General features: G+C 43.5%; 1 protein-coding gene across 1 annotated transcript in view; it reads left to right on the top strand.

Annotated features, from left to right (window-relative positions):
* Window positions 1-17679, top strand: part of cdh4 (cadherin 4, type 1, R-cadherin (retinal)) — a 75679-nt gene that overhangs the window by 39399 nt on the left and 18601 nt on the right. The window contains exons 5-6 of the mRNA XM_062396442.1: window positions 4218-4390; window positions 15177-15314. Of these exons, the coding sequence (XP_062252426.1) occupies window positions 4218-4390; window positions 15177-15314 (311 nt within the window). The remainder of the gene's footprint in view (window positions 1-4217; window positions 4391-15176; window positions 15315-17679) is intronic.

Consider the following 17679-nt stretch of genomic DNA (forward strand, 5'->3'; position numbering starts at 1 on the left):
ACCTGCCATGCAAAAAGTAATATGCGCATTAGCTAAGGCTACATAAAAAAAAAATAAACACATGAAACACCGCTGCCTTTACAAGCTCACTAAAATCATCTGAAACTCTTCAAGCCTGCGGATAAGAAATGTGTGGACATGGCGTGACTCCTTCAGAAAGCTCTCGTGTTCAGAGGCTGCCGTGTTCCCAGAACATCTGCCTTGTGATGTTCAGTCCTTTCTCCTGCCCTCCCCCTCCTCCCCAACTCTGACAGCAAGTTGTTCCCTTTTATGGATCGTCTTTCTCAAAAAAAATCTGAAATGAGAGAGTGAGATCAAAACCACAGGCTGAGTGCCTTTTCTTACAGTCGATTGGCCCTCCCATGGGGGGGGGGGGGGGGGGGGGCGGGGTGCTGTTTTTCTATCTCCCTCTCACGGTGCTCTCTCTCTCTCTCTCTCTCTCTCTCTTGAATAGTTTTTTAACAGTAGCGGAGAGATTTAAAAGCATGACTCCATCTAGCCTTTTTTTCGTGGGGGGGTAATTAGGGATTGGCATATAGAGTGCAGAGATGGAGAGATTGAGGAGCACAACCAGTTTTTCTCACTGTGCCTCTTATAGCCGCTTTCAGACATGCACTGAATTCTGCAGATCGTCCGTACTCTCTTCTTGGGAGGTGCATCTTCGAGCGCAATCGTCTGAGAGAGAAAAGCTCCGTACGGACTTTATCTGCCTGACCTCCTAGTGTAAAGTCTGTAGAAATCCAGGAGACCTCGATGTGTGAACACAGCACGAGATCTCCCTCTGAATTCATCCTGACCGAGTTGGGGGGGGGAGGATTACTTCTAGCGCGTGACAGACGGCGAAAAAAATAAAATTGATCATACACGTAGAAGACACCGATGAGACTGAGTTTGTGGTGATAAGAGCTGATGAAGGTGTTGGGGTGCTGTAAACATGACCACGTGATCTGAGCATCAGAGTTAATGCGTCACTTCCTGTCTCGTCCCGCTGCACCCGGATGCTCCACCTATCGCCTGAATAATGCGGAGGATCGGATGCTGTTGTGAGGGCGTCTGTGTAGAGAACCTCCCGCTGCGTGAGAAAGGCAGCGTCTGGGTAAACTCCGCAGCCAATTCTCCGGATTTCACCCGTAGGCCATGTCTGAAAATGGCTTATATAAGTCCTAGAGCCAATGCAGAAATCACGTCATGAAGTGTTTTTATTTACACCTTTTTAACTTGGCAGTTCATAAAAACTTTAAAACACACAAAGAACAATACACAAAAAAACTATAACACACAAGAGGAAAAACTAAAGCTGAAACGGAATAATATGTCTCCTTTAATGGGTTCTTTTAAGGCTCATGTCCTCCTCCTAGTTTATATGGTGCCAACAAATAGACCAACAGACAAACAGACGCGGGTGAAAGCTGAAAGCTTGACCTCCATGGAAGTAATGAAGAGGAATGGTCGAATTCCGTGCAGCAGAGGCATAGCTATCTCAACTTTAATTCCACGTAATGGATCAGAAACATTGAATTATGCATTAACAGGTATTTGCAGCACAACCCTGATGAGGTGATCCTGTCCAAGCTCCATCCGACCCACAGGAGACTCGATTCAGATGTTTGTTTCTGCTGGTGAAGTAGTTTCGTGTGTGAAATAGGTGAAATGCTGCTGTAAAAAACCTACACAAACAATATGCTAATGCGACTGCTTATCGATTTTGTACTGATACTATGACCCTGTATACCAGCGGGTAGATACAGATCAGCAAGAATGTCTATCATGCAATAAGAGAGATCAAGGTTCCATGAAGGTTCCTGTGCGTTTGCCCTTTTTGAACGCTCGGTAGTCAGTCTTAACCGGAATGATTGTGAATGGTCTGAATGGTCTGAATGGTCTGAATGGTGCGACTGTGTCCTTGTGTCCTATGAGAGCTGTGATCTCCATTAGTGGGTTTTGTGTGAACACTGTCGCTCCCTCCTTCCCTTCCACCAAGATTCACCGGGCTTCCACCTTTTTCTCTTTCAACCTCTCCTCTCTCGTGCTCTAAACCTCTCCACCCTTGATTCTCCTTCTCTCTCTGCTGTACCGTGGCCACTCTTTCTTTCAACCAGGCAACCTCTATCTTCTCTCCACGGAGTTATTATCCTCTTATGCCGTCCATCCCCTGCCCTCTCACCCCCAGTCTTCCCCTTGCACCTTTGCCTTTAATGGTTTTTAAAAACCGTTGCAGCTTTATTCTTAATCTTAATCATTTTCTCCGCTTTGCAGTTTCCTCCGCTGCTTTCTATCTTCGCATCTGTGTTCTCCGTGTTTCTGCTCAGTCCGTCATCTGCTGCTTTCTTCCTCTTCCCTCCTATTGAGAGTCAGACCTTGACTCTGGTCGACTTACGTTTAGGTAGCAGAGAGTCCTCTCCAGTGATCTGCGGTCATGTGAGTGAAATGGTCGACCACGGAAATTTTCAGCTCCAGCGATTTTTGCCGAAAAGCAATTAGGATTTGGAATAAGCGTTCAAATTAAAGAGGAATTAAACAGGCTCGGAGATGAACCGTTTCAGGCATGGCCATCCCTCTTTGAATCTAAAAGCGCATCATCATCATAGAACTGAATCCTCCTCGTTGATATGAAAGGCCAAATTGTGGCTCCCTATCACATCTCCTCCCTTCCTGCGGGACCGGAGAGGTTGATTATAAATCGTGGCTGTCCTTGGTGGAGCTGCAGTGCTTGTTTTTCTTCTCCCCGTCTTTTCCTGGCCTCTCTTTCTTTTTCTCGCCGGACAAAGTGACAAATCCTGCTTTGAAACTTAATGAAGTTTGAAATAGAAATTCGAGGCTACAATTATCCTGTCCATGCAGGCTGTCACAGGAATGATAGTGCCATCTACACCCAATTATGGGAATGGAGACACCTGTAACTGCTGAGGCCCACGGGGGACTGTCAGGCCTGCCATGGATCCAGCAGCTCTCCTGCTTCCACTATGCTTACTTTTATTTACATTAATTGGTGATTACTAAGGTGCTGAGGCAAAACTTGACTTTCTTAGCATGGTATCCAACCCCCACCATCGAGCCCACTGAGGTAAACAGCGTGTTTATGCATTCGTTTGCTGAGACACTTTCCGGTGCCCACTATCAAGAAAACAGTGCTACATTTGAAAAAATCCATCAGAAATGTTTTATTTGAATTAATTTAGAGAAGGCAATCTAACATGTAGGCGTTTTAATTAGCACCTTCTCCTTGTCAAGCATGTTTGTGCTTCAGCCGACTCTTCTCTCTGCCATCCTCCTCCTGCGAGCCGACACTCTTTTCCTCTGAGCAGCCGCGGCGGTGGTGGCAGCCTGTAAATGGCTGCCTGATGGAAAGTGACATTTTCACAGAACCCTGCGAGAGAGGCGAGGTGATCTCTCCTCTTTCCAGCACAAAGTGCTCCTAATTGCCTGATCACATTTGTGAGCCTAGCTGACAAACTCGTGCAAATCAATAATTCTGCTCGGGGAAGATGTGGGGACACAGGCCCTTGTCACCCTGATGCGTGCGGCGAGGACACACACAGGCACATGCATACAGATGCGCAGACGTATGTGTGAGTAGACGCAGGGGAACGCGTGCACGCTCCTGCCACCTCACCACCTCTGCGCTGTCTGCCTTAAATGGCAGTGTTTATCTGTGATTCTAAGACAAATAGGGAGAGAGCATGGGCGCATTAAGGGCAGCCACAGTTCCGCTGAAGGCTGAAATAATGGATGGTGGAAGTGGCAGACGACCCAGCGCTGCTCATTACTAAATGGACTCTGCAGAGAGGGAAACTATGCCTTGGCTATACGGAGAGAACAAAACAGTACAGCTTAAAATAGGGGCCCATTTAACAGGTTTTGTTTGTGATTTTGTGCGGTGCTCTGAAAAGAGCTCTCACTAAAAGTTGCTTCCCAAAGAACAGAGAATGTCACAGCAATTTGCTAAGTCTGAATGACTTCTTTCATGTTTATAAATGGGGTTGTTCTCTTTTGAGTTTTCTTTCTTCTCTTTGATATTTGCTGGAAATTCAATAAAAGTAATGGGCTTGCAAGAACGCTTCTGTGCACTATATGTATTTTCATAATGTATGTGGGCAGAAGACCTTAAATTTAATGACGGCTTCTTTTTTTTTTTTACCTCTTTCCAGCTTGACCTTTTCTGACCTTTGACCTGGCTTTTTCCCAGTCTTCCCTGCTAACTAACTCTCTCTCCACAGGCTCGTCTGTGATGCAGGTGACAGCCACCGACGCGGACGACTCCACCACAGCGAACGGCATGGTCCGCTACCGAATCCTCTCTCAGACACCCCACAGCCCCATCCCCAACATGTTCACCATCAACAGTGAGACCGGAGACATCGTGACAGTGGCAGCCGGCCTGGACAGAGAGGTCGGTGTCAACCTTATGTGCTGTGTATCCCTGCTACTGCCATCGCATGGTTGGGTTTCTTTATTATTTTGTAAGGTCTCAAATTGATTAAGCAATGTGCTTAATTGAAATATGTGCCCACGCAGCAATAACATAAAACCCGGGCTGATATTCGATGGTTTCACACCACCGATTTAATTAGGCCGGAGTACAGATTACTTTTTAAAATTTTGGAAGGTATTGTTTCTAGTCTTCTACACTGGCATTGCAGATATTTTGCTGTTCCCCCCTGTTTTCCAAACTGCTGAGCTACTCTTTGGCTCTTCCCATACTGACTGTGTACTTGACTTCCAGACACTCTGGTAGCTAGCTACCGGCTCGCTCCCCCATGTCCCATCTGCTCAAGAACAAAGTTGAAAACAAAACAGCAGTTCCACTAAGTAATTTATTATATCACAAAGCTGCTCTGCTGGGAGAATACCTTGCACCATATCCAGACACATACACACACACACACACAGCCAGGTAGAGCTTCACTTCCAGCTTTTGTCTCCTATGGCCAGAGAAATGTTGAATGAGTCAAATGCAAGTTAGCTGCAATACTCGTAAGCTATTGTTTATATATAAATATTGTATCTCAAAGTTTTGCCATCATTTGTATTACAATTCCCGAAACCATGTGTCTTTCAACCGTAACTATTATCATTTAAAATTAGATTTCACTGGCTATTAGGTTTTTGCAAATGCATACATAAACTATGGCTGGGCGATCATTATATCTCCTTTATAACATTAAATTGATATATATTGAAACTTTGTTACATTGCTTTTGATGAAACTTCTTTTATGATAACATTTTTTCCTGTTTTCTCATCGTGTTTTGGTCACGGTATGGAGCAGATCACATATAATGATCCACCACTGGTTTGTGTGTGGCCATTGCTTGCTGTGGTTGTTCCCCATCCCACACACCACCAACAATACCTCAAACACACTGTCCCCGCTGAATCTTCTATCTTATTCCACTAATGGTGGAGGTCACGCAGGGTATACGTCTGTTTATCCCAAACTGGGATCAGGTGACAGTGGGCATTAACCATGGCAGATTGTTCCAGCCTGCAGCCTTTAACTGTCATACTGTGTACACACACACACAGACACACTCACACACCTTCCCTTATCTCTATGGTTAAAATTTTAAGAATATACAACTGGCGAAAATGGGGAAACGTTCAGATCCATGTGCTTTTATTATTTGGATCATTCTCATAACTTTGTTGATTGATTTTATCAGCGACATGAGAGCACAGACGAAAGTGTGTCATAATGTTTATATTCTGGGAAGTCCCGCTGGTCCATCTCGGCTAGAGATCACTTTGGAAATTAAAACAGGACTTCACTAACAGTAAGGCAAGCGTATTTGGAGAATGATCACAGTTAAAATCTCAGGAACAGAAACAGGTTTTGAAAGCAGAGGAAAACAATGCATCAATGCTCGTTCCTAATCCAAATTTTTGTAGCGAGCTGGCATGGCATGATAGCCTGATACATTTGTGTGACAATATAAATGAGTTTAGTGAACGTGGGCCAGCTCTGTGTCCCTGTTTCCAGCTTGGCCCGGGCGGCAGCAGTAGCAAGTGATGTGAGTGAGAGAGAGCTCATTAATCTGGACACATCAAGCCCGGCTCAGTCCCACCTGCCTCTGATCCTCCCACTAAAACTGGGACACACCTGGGAGTTCACCCACCTGCTGTCAAGGTCGTCAGCTTAAACATAGAAAACATGCTCCAACACTCGGGCACCAGTTCACAAACACACTCCCGTGCAGCTATGGTTGTGGTGGGAGACGCAGTGAAGCTCACACGGTTTAATGCATCTCACTGAAGAATGACAAACCTGATCCCAGAAGTCACAATGGCGTAAGACATGCATCGACACAAATATATGAATATGAATTCTCACTCTAGAGACAATGAGTTCCTGATAAACACCTTTGCTGCACACGCTGTATATCCTCTGTTTCCTCTCCCGTCTCACTCTCTCTCACACCTCAACTCCACATGCACCATTCTGCCGTGTAACTGGAATATTCATGTGCTAATTAAGGGGTGAAACAGGTTGTCTCATGTTGAGGAGCCAGAGAGGTACATGGAGGTTAGCTCAGTGTCACTTCCCTCTGACAACAGTGAATACCAATGACCCACAGCAACTGAACAAACACGGCGGTCCAGTGGGTAAGGTGATGGACTGTTAATCCATTGTGCTATGCATGCGTGGGTTCGAATTCCATCTTCGTCGAATGGATATAATTGTGGGTCTAACTGTGAGAACATGTGCTGCTTGGAAGGGACAGATTCCCAAGTTGTGAAGGTTTGTTCTTTTGCTCGGAGGTCAGAATGTGAGAAACATGGACACTGTAAATAAAATGTCTTGTATTCATGCGTTTAAAGGTACAACATAGTTCCACAGACTCTCTGAGTTGTTCCGACTTGAGATGGCGTTCATGTGAATTTTCCCGGTTAGGAATTATTATTGATTGTTCGGACACCACATCAGTCAATTTTGATTTGTACAGCACCTTTCATACAGGGGAAGACTCAATGTGACATGATCGCACAATAACCAGGGTTCGTACGGTCATGGAAAACCTGGAAAAGTCATGGAATTTTAAAATGTCATGGAAAAAAATATTCTCCCAAAAGTTTTGGAAAAGTCATGGAAATTTGTCATAATAATATTTTCGTGTTGTTCATTTTAGGGATGGGCATAATTAATAGACGATGAATTTCATCGATGACATTATTTTTTCAGTGATGAAAACTATTGCATGTTCGCTATGTGGCAGGACATCGGAATATCCGAGTTGCCTTGAACGCAGCACAGCGAGGATGTTAGCGGTTGGAGAAAGCAGCCCAGAGTTAACCTGCGCTGCTCGGCTTCATACCTGCACACGAATCGTCAGTCCATGGGGAGGGGAACCCAGACAGACCCGGGTCTGTGTGAGGGGTTCCGGGAGTTAGGGCGTTACAATAACTTGACTAAGAGGGCGAAAACCGTCAAATCCAGCAAGCTCCCAGCGGGGCTTAGTTTAGAGTACAGCAGCGCATATTTTCAATTGTAACCAGTGAACGAATCCCGTTTAACTGCCACAAGAGTTGTAATAAAGATCTCAATGAGGAAACACGCTGTGTTTTTTCTATTTTCACTGCATTTTAATATAGCCTATAAATAGTGAATTTTATTATGAAAATATTAATGATTAATCGAAAATCGATCGTTAATTCTCCCAACGATCGATTAAGACAATTTAGTCGAATGCCCATCCCTAGTTCATTTACTCTGAGTTTTGAATAATTCATACGCTTTTAAAGAAATACGCTAAAATATAAGCAGGCATACTTGGGTTTGTGTCATTTAAGGTATACTGTATGCCTTGGAATTCTCATTGTTAGTTTGAATACTAAATTTTGTCACTTTTTCGTGAATACACCGAGATTTCACAAAATGTTTGGTCATGGAAATTTGGTTAAGGTCATGGAAAAGTCATGGAAATCCATTGGTCAAAATGTGTATGAACCCTGAATAATGCACGATGATCTCATGTTATCCCACAGCCTAAAAGAGCTGGTCATATGTGTGTATAAGTATAAAATAGCTACTTGTGTGTTGTTCTGATGCTCAGCATTTAAGAGATATAGAGATGTACGGTAGTTATTGTAAATGGTCTGTATTTATATACCACTTTCATCTTCAGGACCACTTAGAGCAATTTACAGCACCGTTTTGCCGTCCAGCCATTCATTCATTCATTGCTTCTATGTGCAGCACTTTCTTTATGCCACATCATTCATACACTGCCAGTGCTGCCGTCAGGCAGATTGGGGAGACGGGGATCGACCCGCTGATCTTCTGGTGAGAAGACGGCCCACTCTACCTCTTGAGCCACAGTAAAGATCAAATTCAAATTACGATGGCAGGAAGTGAAGGTGAATGTTTATATTTTTGATATGTTGATTTTTAGATTCAACCAGTATCTTGTTGACTGATTGGAGTATCTTTTTTTTAGTGATTGAGTTTTATTCAGTCCTCATCACACATTGTAGGATAGGCATAAAGGATATGGACAGATTTAAGCAACATTTGTGTTGGTGACTGAACAGGCTCAGGCAGAAGCAAAGATGTTGATATATTCCCCTATATTCGCATCAAATTGAGCTGCTACCCAGAAATGATCAAAGATAAATATGTGGTATGTTGTAGAAATAGATGAAACCAGCAGGCTTCCTATGGTGAAGTACAGTTGTAATGAAGTACGACTCTGATGCAGCAGGTAGCATAGAGGGAGATGTCAGGGTGCCACAGCTGGCGTGGATGTTCCTCCCTGGTGCCCTCCCTCCATGGCACCAGCTCCACTGGCAGGCAGAGCTGTTGTCTTTCATTACCCCAGGCTGTCTAAATCTCCCATGAGCCCCGGGTTGGAACGCTCTGGTGTGGCATGGTGTGGTGCGGGATGGCGCCAGGCTGTCCGTCGGACTGATGCCAGCTTAGCGTTGGACTGTCTCGCCCTCGATTAGGACATCGCCTGGACTCCCTGAAGGACACGAGAGCCCACAGCCTGGCTCTATTAAGTTCTCCAGAGCCTAACTGAGGATAGAGGCTGAGAGCAGGCTTCTGAAATGGGCCTGAGGCTTTATTGTCTGTGAGGCGGCGAGTTATGTTAACTCGCCGCCTCACACCCGAGCTCCAGAAGCAAGACAACACATCCTTCAGAGGATTGTGAGCGTGTTGCTGAATGAAGCATGTGGATGCATGTAGGTGGAAGCTGACTGCTTGCAGCCAACACTCCGTCGAGAAAAGATCAACTCAATATCCACCTTATTATGTGAACACAGCGAGTATTGAATTTGACCTTTTCATCTTCAGAAAAGAGTGAATTATTTCACTTATGCCACTTTAGTTTATGCCACTTTCCATTTTTATCTTGTAGATGATTTCTACCATGGACTTATGTCAAATATTTTTCTTCTTTTCAGCAGCTCTTAAATAATCACAGTATCATTTACAGTTATTTTCTGGGATCAGCTGATGAGTTGAAAGAATAATTTGCTCGCAATATCGTGTGTACACAATTCAGTCATCTCATGTCATATTTAATTTGATTTAATAATTGCCAACATTGGCACAGCCAAGAAGAACCACAATTTAGGGTATATCAGTGGCAATAATATATATAAACAAGCCACATAATAATCAAAAGTTGTATCTGATATGATGAAAGTATATTTTGTTCATATTTTGCCAAATGACTCAGGCAGTAACCCGACTGAGCCCCATGAGAAGATTTGCCGAGCCCGAACTGAACTTGAGAGGCATTCTGTTTTTGTTTCCCGCCCGATGTTTTCATTCAGCAGGTAGAGAGCACAACCAATTCGATAGATCCCAAATATTATTTCAAAATATTGTGTTAAAACCAGATTACATTTGGGGAAATATTTTTACATCATGTGGCCTACTCCCATCTCAGTGTAAGGCCTTATTGAATGTTAAATCATGTGTCATTCCAGTGTCAGTTTATCTAAAACCTAGAACAACCTTTCCCCTCTTTTGTTTAAATGTGAACATTCCTCTTGAACCACAAATAGCGTGTCCTTAAATAACCATTGCACAGAGATCTTTACATGGTATCAGAGGGTACTGGTAAAGTGTCTGCTTCAAACCCATTGGCAGTTTAATTGTATTCAGGATCTCTCATAATAACTCATTTTCTGTTTTTACAGTTTAGCCTGTGACAGCTGGATAGCACTATGACTACTATTGATTAATTCAATCCAAATACTGCCCGTCTCCTCCTCTTTTTGCTTCCTTAGTTGGAGTTGGAATTACAGCTGCTCCCTTGTTCTTCACTTCAGAATGTGATCTGAGCGACTGTACACTATTGCTTGCACAGTGCTCTGCTGGCTGACATTTTTGTATAATGTCATTTGGATTGTTATTCTGTTTAAGTCCGAGAGACCTTTCTCCTCTTGCAGCTCTTTGAAGAGAGAGGTCACACCTGACATGATCTACTGCTGAAGAAAGAACCTTTTGTTTTATCTGCTTTCGTCTGTTTGTGACATTCTGGAGCCAATGAGTCTGTCCATCACTCTGCATTGTAAGGCTCAGTTAGACAATTAACTGAATGCCTCATCCAGTCTGTGTGTTTTATTCTAGCAGCTTTATTATTATGTGACTCACAGCCTTCATTTACCCCTTAGATGACTCTGAGCTGTTTGCGTTAATGTGGAGGCGTATATAACTGAGTGGTTTCAGAGTTTATATGTCAGATTTACCTACGTAGTGATTATTTCTACAATGGGATTCAGACAAAAGCTTTTAGAGAACTGCGTGCTGCTGCCAATACGTTTCCGCTGGCTTGTGCTGTCTTCAAACCAGTCGGGAGCCGCTTGTGTCCTCAACCCAACATGGGAGACATCCGCGCGAGGGATGAACAGAGAGGAATGGGTGATGAAGATGGAAGTAAAACAAGCTGCTCTGCAATATTTTAGAACTAACTAGAAAAAGATGTACTGTATGACAGAACAGAAGTCCCACAGCGGCCGGTGCTTTACTTGTAACTAGACAGGCACTCAGTCGAACGCACAGGGTCGATCAGCATGGTTCTTTAGCTCTTACGATAGAAACATAAACAAGGAAGTGGTCTTATAACCTTAATAATTTATATGTCATAATAATATGAAAAGAAATGAAAAAAAAAACATAATCCTGCAGCTGGAGAAAGACTAGCCTCCCTTTGAAAATATTTTTTATCTAATAGATCCGGATTTTCATTTGGCTCAACACCAGTATTTGAACACTCATCAATACAAATCACCTAAATATGTCAGAATTTTTCCATCTAGATTTGTACAAAATTCTTTCTGAGGATTCAACTGTCAAAAGTGTTTAACCCCTTACTGCCTGAATTAATTTCCAATTATAAAAAAATATTATTATTTGTGTTTTTGGCTGTCATACAGATGCTAAATTAAGTGGAGATTTTTTATTTCAATATAGCATTTACAATAGATATACAATTAAGGTATGAGGCAAATTAGCGACATTAGGCATAATGGGGCATAACCTTAATTTAACACATTTTCCAGTCTCTTGTATGTAGATTGATACTGCTTTTGATTGAAGTTGAATAACAACACATGTTTCTGTACAATCATTGCTCTTCCATCATCACAGTATTTAAAATACAGCTTAATACCTAAAAATAACTTTGCTGCACAGTCCCAAGGGGCTAGTATGTATTTTCCACTTCGACCTATAGATGGCGGCAGAGTGCTTCCAATACCTTCCTTGGTATGTGTAGTATTTGCACCATCAGGCACAATTGTCACCTCGGCGGCATTAAGACGGGATTTGGGTTTGAGGCAAACCGTGACATCCGTCTACAAGGGGTTAAGAAAGAAAAAGAAAAAATGCCCAATGATCTGGACCGGCCATAAAACTTGATGGGTTCTTCCCTCCACCGAGGCTAATTATGCCCCCTTATTAAACCCATTTAAATGTACTTGATCCAGATTTTAATTTGGATCTGCACCAACCTGCAACAGCTCAAAAATATCAGTCTCTCAATGAAAAAAAAATTGAAACAAAAGAAAGTGGAAAAACAATTACAGGGTTGGGGCTCACTCCAAAAATGTATGGGTTCTTTCCTGACCCGTAACACATCCGTCCACCAAGTTTCATGGTTTATCCGTCCAGGAACCAGAACAAACAAAACACAAACAAACAAACAGTGATGAAGACATAACATTCTAGTCGGAGGTGACTACATTTACTGAGTTAGAGAATCGGATGTGTAAATGAATTGGACTGAACTGAAATAAATTGAACTGAATCGAAATAAACTAAGATTTAATGAAATGGAATGGTATCAAATCTAATCCATTCAATTTAATAGAGGAGATCTCAGCTGAACTGAAACTGTTGCAGGGGTCACTGATACTGAGGGAGAGAGAGAGAGAGAACTAGAGAGAGAAAGGGGGAGTGGGAGAGTCTCAGGGCATTTGAGACAGATTGTAAGTGACAAGCTAATGACTGTGACCAGTAGGAGCCCAGCAACCGGAACACAATCCACAAACACTCCAAATAAAGTGCAGAGGTCTCTCTCTCTCTCTCTCTCTCTCTCTCTCTCTCTCTCTCTCTCTCTCTCTCTCTCTCTCTCTCTCTCTCTCTCTCTCTCTCTCTCTTACCTGGGTCTGTGAAAATGCATACCCAGCTTAATTAATTCACCACTGTACCTGTGTAGCCCCCAAAACCTCTACTCCATTGTGTTGTTCACTGTCCTCTTACCAACTGTTTTCCTTTACTGTATTTTCGCTAATAAAGTCTCTCTGGAGCACAAGTCAATTTGCTTACACACCCTGAACAGCCAGTTTTTCTATTTGGAGCCGGTGTTGCCTGCTGTTTGCCAAACATCAATAGACTAAAGCTTTATCCCTGTTTCTTTTCTCCACGATGGTTAACTACCTCATTTGCACCGCTTGAAAAAAAGGAATGGAATCTTTTGTTGGCGGAGCTCTGCGTGCAGGTGTTTCTGTGGCCTCCGATGGCGTTCAGCTTCCGTGATGCTCCAGGCCTGTTGGGGAGACTGGGCTGTCGGTGGTGGGACAAGAAGCTGTACTCGCTGCCAGCGCTGGGCTCTAATCTAACAGAGATTTTCTGTTTAGCACTTCCATAGGACTCATTAGAGAGCCCTTTACTGACTTGTTCAGGCAGCTACTTTTGGAGAGTGTAGTGTGTGTGTGTGTTTGTGTGTGTGTGTGTGTGTGTGTGTGTGTGTGTGTGTGTTTGTGTGTGCATGTCTGTGTTTGGTGTGCCTGCTCATGCCCATATATGCCGGGTGTGTATAAGTCTGAGTGTCCCACCTGTTCCCACTCGCTGGAGCATTAGCGGATATGCATGTGAGCTAGAAGGGCCATAAACTCGCAACTGCCCTCACATGAGTGCTACAACCCTGCAGGAAGGGAGTCATCTGCCTTCTCCCCCGGCTGTGTGAGAGCTCCACCTGCTGGCCATGCTACTGTCACTTCTCTACACCTGACCAATGAAAAACAGCATCCATTAGCAGCGTAGTCATCTGGTGCTATTTGTCCATTGATGTATGTGACCAAATGAGTGCAGAGAGACACATTCATGGAAGGCTTTATTTACTGAAGCGCTCTTTGAGGAGAGATGGTATTGATATTTCATTATGAGTCTAATAAAGGGCAGCCAGTATTGAGTTTTCATTAATAGGATTGCCTCGGTGCAGATTAACTTGTCGACGCATTTCATGGTGACTTGGGGAGAAGCTAAATGACTCCAGATGTGTGTTTTAACTGGCTGCGGTGGTGTGACTGATCCAACAATCAGCTGCATTCCTCACAAGTGGAAAAGAAATGTGAGATTTAAAGATAGACAGAGACCGGCGGAGAGATGGACGGATAGAGAAGAGACAGAGGGAGAACACTGAGCAACCAAGATGTGAAGAGAAAGATAGCGAGAGATAGAAAGAGGCACAGAATGTTAACAAAGAGCACGCAATAAACTAGAGGGGGGGGGGGGAGGAAAACATTCAAAACTAGAAGAAATAAAAGCAAAAACAGCTGGTGCCTATAAGGAAGCAAAGACGGCCCCCTGTACCTCTGCGAGTCCCTTTGCTGGGTTTGCTCTTCTACCTCCAGGCAGTCCCTGACACCCGCGCCACTGGCCACCGAGTGGTTTTGAATGAGTGACCCAGTAGTGCAGTGAATTTGATGAAACTAGCCCAGCATCAAACAAACATCAGGCTTTCCATGGTAAGGGAATTGGGATTTTGAGCAAAGCAGCCGGGGCCTGCGTGGCGAACGCTGGCCCGTCCTTGACGTCCACTCCGTCTTGCTCCCGCTCTTTTCTCTGACACAATGGAGGCCTGAACCAGATGGATTAATAGGAAGAGGAAAAGAACACAAAGCCGAGAGGCTTATACTGTCAGGACAGACACACACACTGACACACACACACACACACACTCACACACACACAAACACACACGCGCTACTCCTCTCCAGTGATGGGACTGAACTTTCAGTACCATTAATAGTGTCATGATGTTTCTTTTTCATTCTCTCGTGTCCAAACAAGACCTGGTGTGTGACACTGTCTCGTCATTGCAGTATGTGCTGTACTCCCCTCTTGGGGGGTGAAGGGAGCACCTCCCTTCCTTCCAGTAAGCAGACTAAATAAGGCCTGTTCACCTCCCGGTATTTTCTGAGGCTCTGTGGCACATCTTGAAGTGGCGGGGCCTCCATTAAAATGACTGATGATGCAGGTCCATGTTCACACAGCACAAATACTTTAAGGCAATAATGGATGAGCCTGTTACCAACACATTGCTCTGTGTGTGGTTGTTTGTGTGTGTGTGTGTGTGTGTGTGTGTGTGTGTGTGTGCGTGTGCGTGTGCGTTTGTGTGTGTGTTTGTGCTTGTGCTGTTTACTTAATCTGTTATTGAACAAATCAGGTGCCCTAACAGACTCCAGTTGGTCTGTAGCTTTTCAAAAAGTGAGGATGTGCACATATCCAGACTGGGTTGACATATCACTGGAAGCTAAAGAGGATTTTATTCATGCATTCACTCATTTATGACTTATATATTTACTAATTTTTAACTCACTGGGTCATTGTCAAATGGGAAAAATATGTATTTATTGATTCAGTCCTGTGTCTGTGTTTTTTGCAGCATTTGATATATCTGCGTATCTGAGTGTGTTTTCTCTTTCTCTGATTCTTTCTGCAGAAAGTGTCTCAGTACACCATCATCGTCCAGGCCACAGACATGGAGGGCAACTTGAACTTTGGTTTGTCCAACACAGCCACAGCTCTAATCTCCATCACTGACATCAATGACAATCCCCCAGAACTGACAGTCAGGACGGTGAGTCCACAGCTTTGCTCTGATGTTTTATTTTTCTGTGAAAGGAACTATATCAAAATTACTAGTTGGGAGAAGGGAGAATTAGGTACATTTCCTTTTTGCTGAAAGCTGAGGAGCCTTTTTTCCTTCTTGAGACATTTACTATGTAAAAAAATGAACTGTTACTTAAAATCTGTATTTATTCAATCAATTCAAATGGATTTGACCTTTTTTTCATAAAAATGCAGAGCCTCATCCATGGTCTGTTTTTTATATAAAAAAGTTCTTAAATAAGTTTTTGTTTATGACAGAAAACATTTGTACAAAAAAGCCCTCAGGCACTACCTCCTCCATATCTAACAGATACTTACATGATGAAATGTGGCCAAGGGGTCTAACACATACATACATATACACAACATATGAAGGGGAGTCTGTAAACAGAAGGCAAACTACATTTTCAACAGTATAGATGAGGAGGGAGGTCACAGCCTTTAGTCCTATTCTGACAATACTGAATGCGTTTGGCAATGTAACTCTTATTTCTATATCGGTTAAGAAAAGTCAGTCTTTCCAGCTTATGAATCTCTTTGAGGATTTCAACCCACGTATTAACTGTAGGTTTATATCCAATCAAGAGTAATTACTTTATGGCTACTAGATTTAAAAAATATATATGTATAGTTAAAATGGGTATCTGTTTTGTTGTCTTATTCTTTTGTAGCAGGACAATGTGTTATATCTAAGTTGTAGCTGTATTTCATCATATTAGCTTTGCCATTAATATATTATTTTGAAGTTACGGCTTTTCTTTCTTCTTGTCTTTTTTACCCATGTCAAAGGAGGGTCTAAAAAAGGAATTAAGATTAAGGCTGACAAGAGCCTTGGCAAGAGTCAGCTCCCCTCTCCACCCCACTTGTTTTCGTACAGTCCCTAAATATCCCTATAATGTTCTATAGAGCCCTCATGCTATATATAGTATTGTATATAAGGGTAGATTATTCTTAGGCAGAGCAGGCTACACAAGCATCCAAGTTCAAGAAAGCTCTTTACCTTGTCTCCGTCAAACGAAACGTTAATGTTACAGCTTACAAAGATGTGGGGTAAGGACAGATATATATAAAATATATGACAACACAGTGACAGGTATAAAAAAAAAAAAAAGAATACAGAGAGCGACAGAAAAATATAGTGTGCCTGAAAGTGAGATGGAAATCAGTTTTGGAGATGGGAAGTATAATCCCTCCTCCCCCTCTGTGTGTGTCCTGCCAGCGGGGGGGGGGGCTCTGGTGGCCAGGGTTTGTCTGTAGGCATCTGGCCCTGGTCCCTGATACCTCCACGTCGGGCTGACAGGAAGCCAGGCTGCAGCTGGCCCACTTCGCTATAGCAGAGTGAGGTTTGTCAGGAGTAGTGTGTTTTTAGTCGATGAGTTTACTTTGAGAGGTTTTTGGTGAAGAGAGAAACAGCAAAGCGGAGACTGTCAATGCTCGTGTGTGCGGATGTATGGATGTGTAGGTTTCTGTATTATCCTCCATGTTGTAGCTCGACTCTCTAAACTCAGCCTCATCGTATAGAATCAAAATGCTGATCGCAGCCTGACACGCCCAGCCTGGATTGTAGCTACTCTTTAATGTGTGCACTTCTGAGGGACTGAGGCTGTCTGCAGCAGCGCTCCGAGGCAGTGTGTCAGCGTCACACACTGTGATCCCTGTCTCCTCGGCAGGGCCGTCATCAGCGCACATAGCAAGTACAGTTCCAGCCGCGCTCTCTGATCAGAGCTCCCCAGCTGTCAGGGGTAGAGCTCAGTGAACAAGTCGGCCGCTCCTCTCAGAGCCGCTCGGTCCTCCGTCTGCGGCGCTGGCTCCGGCACCGCTCGTCACCGGGGACAAACTCTGGACCAGAGTCCCCCTGCCAAACAGAAACGGACATGCCGTGCTTCAACGGACACGTCCTTGACACGCAGGGCACACAATGAAGAGACACGCACGTACATGTGTGTGCAAGTCAAAAGTAAAAGAACAGCTGAACAAATCCTGATGTGTGACTCAAAAGTGGTAATGAGTAAAAGTGAATAAAAATGTGTTTTGGTTGTTTTCACACCACTTAGACACAGACAATGACTCACTGTCTTATGAAAATACGCGACAAAGAAATTGTTCTGCAGCAGATGCCTTTTCCGCGGCATTGTCAGTCTCCACTTTTTTTGTCTCGCTTCCCACACAGGCAACTCGACTTGGAGTAGTTCAGTCATTATTTGTGTATAACAGACTGGAGAAGAATTCATTGCTCTCTACAGGAGGCACAGAGAAATCCTAAGCACACTAATTAAGTGAAATTGCTTGTGGGGGCGTAAACCAAGCTGATATGTTGCATCTAATTGGAAAAA

This window comes from Platichthys flesus, chromosome 2 (assembly GCF_949316205.1).
Source record: "Platichthys flesus chromosome 2, fPlaFle2.1, whole genome shotgun sequence".
In the NCBI taxonomy this organism is placed as follows: Eukaryota; Metazoa; Chordata; class Actinopteri; order Pleuronectiformes; family Pleuronectidae; genus Platichthys; species Platichthys flesus.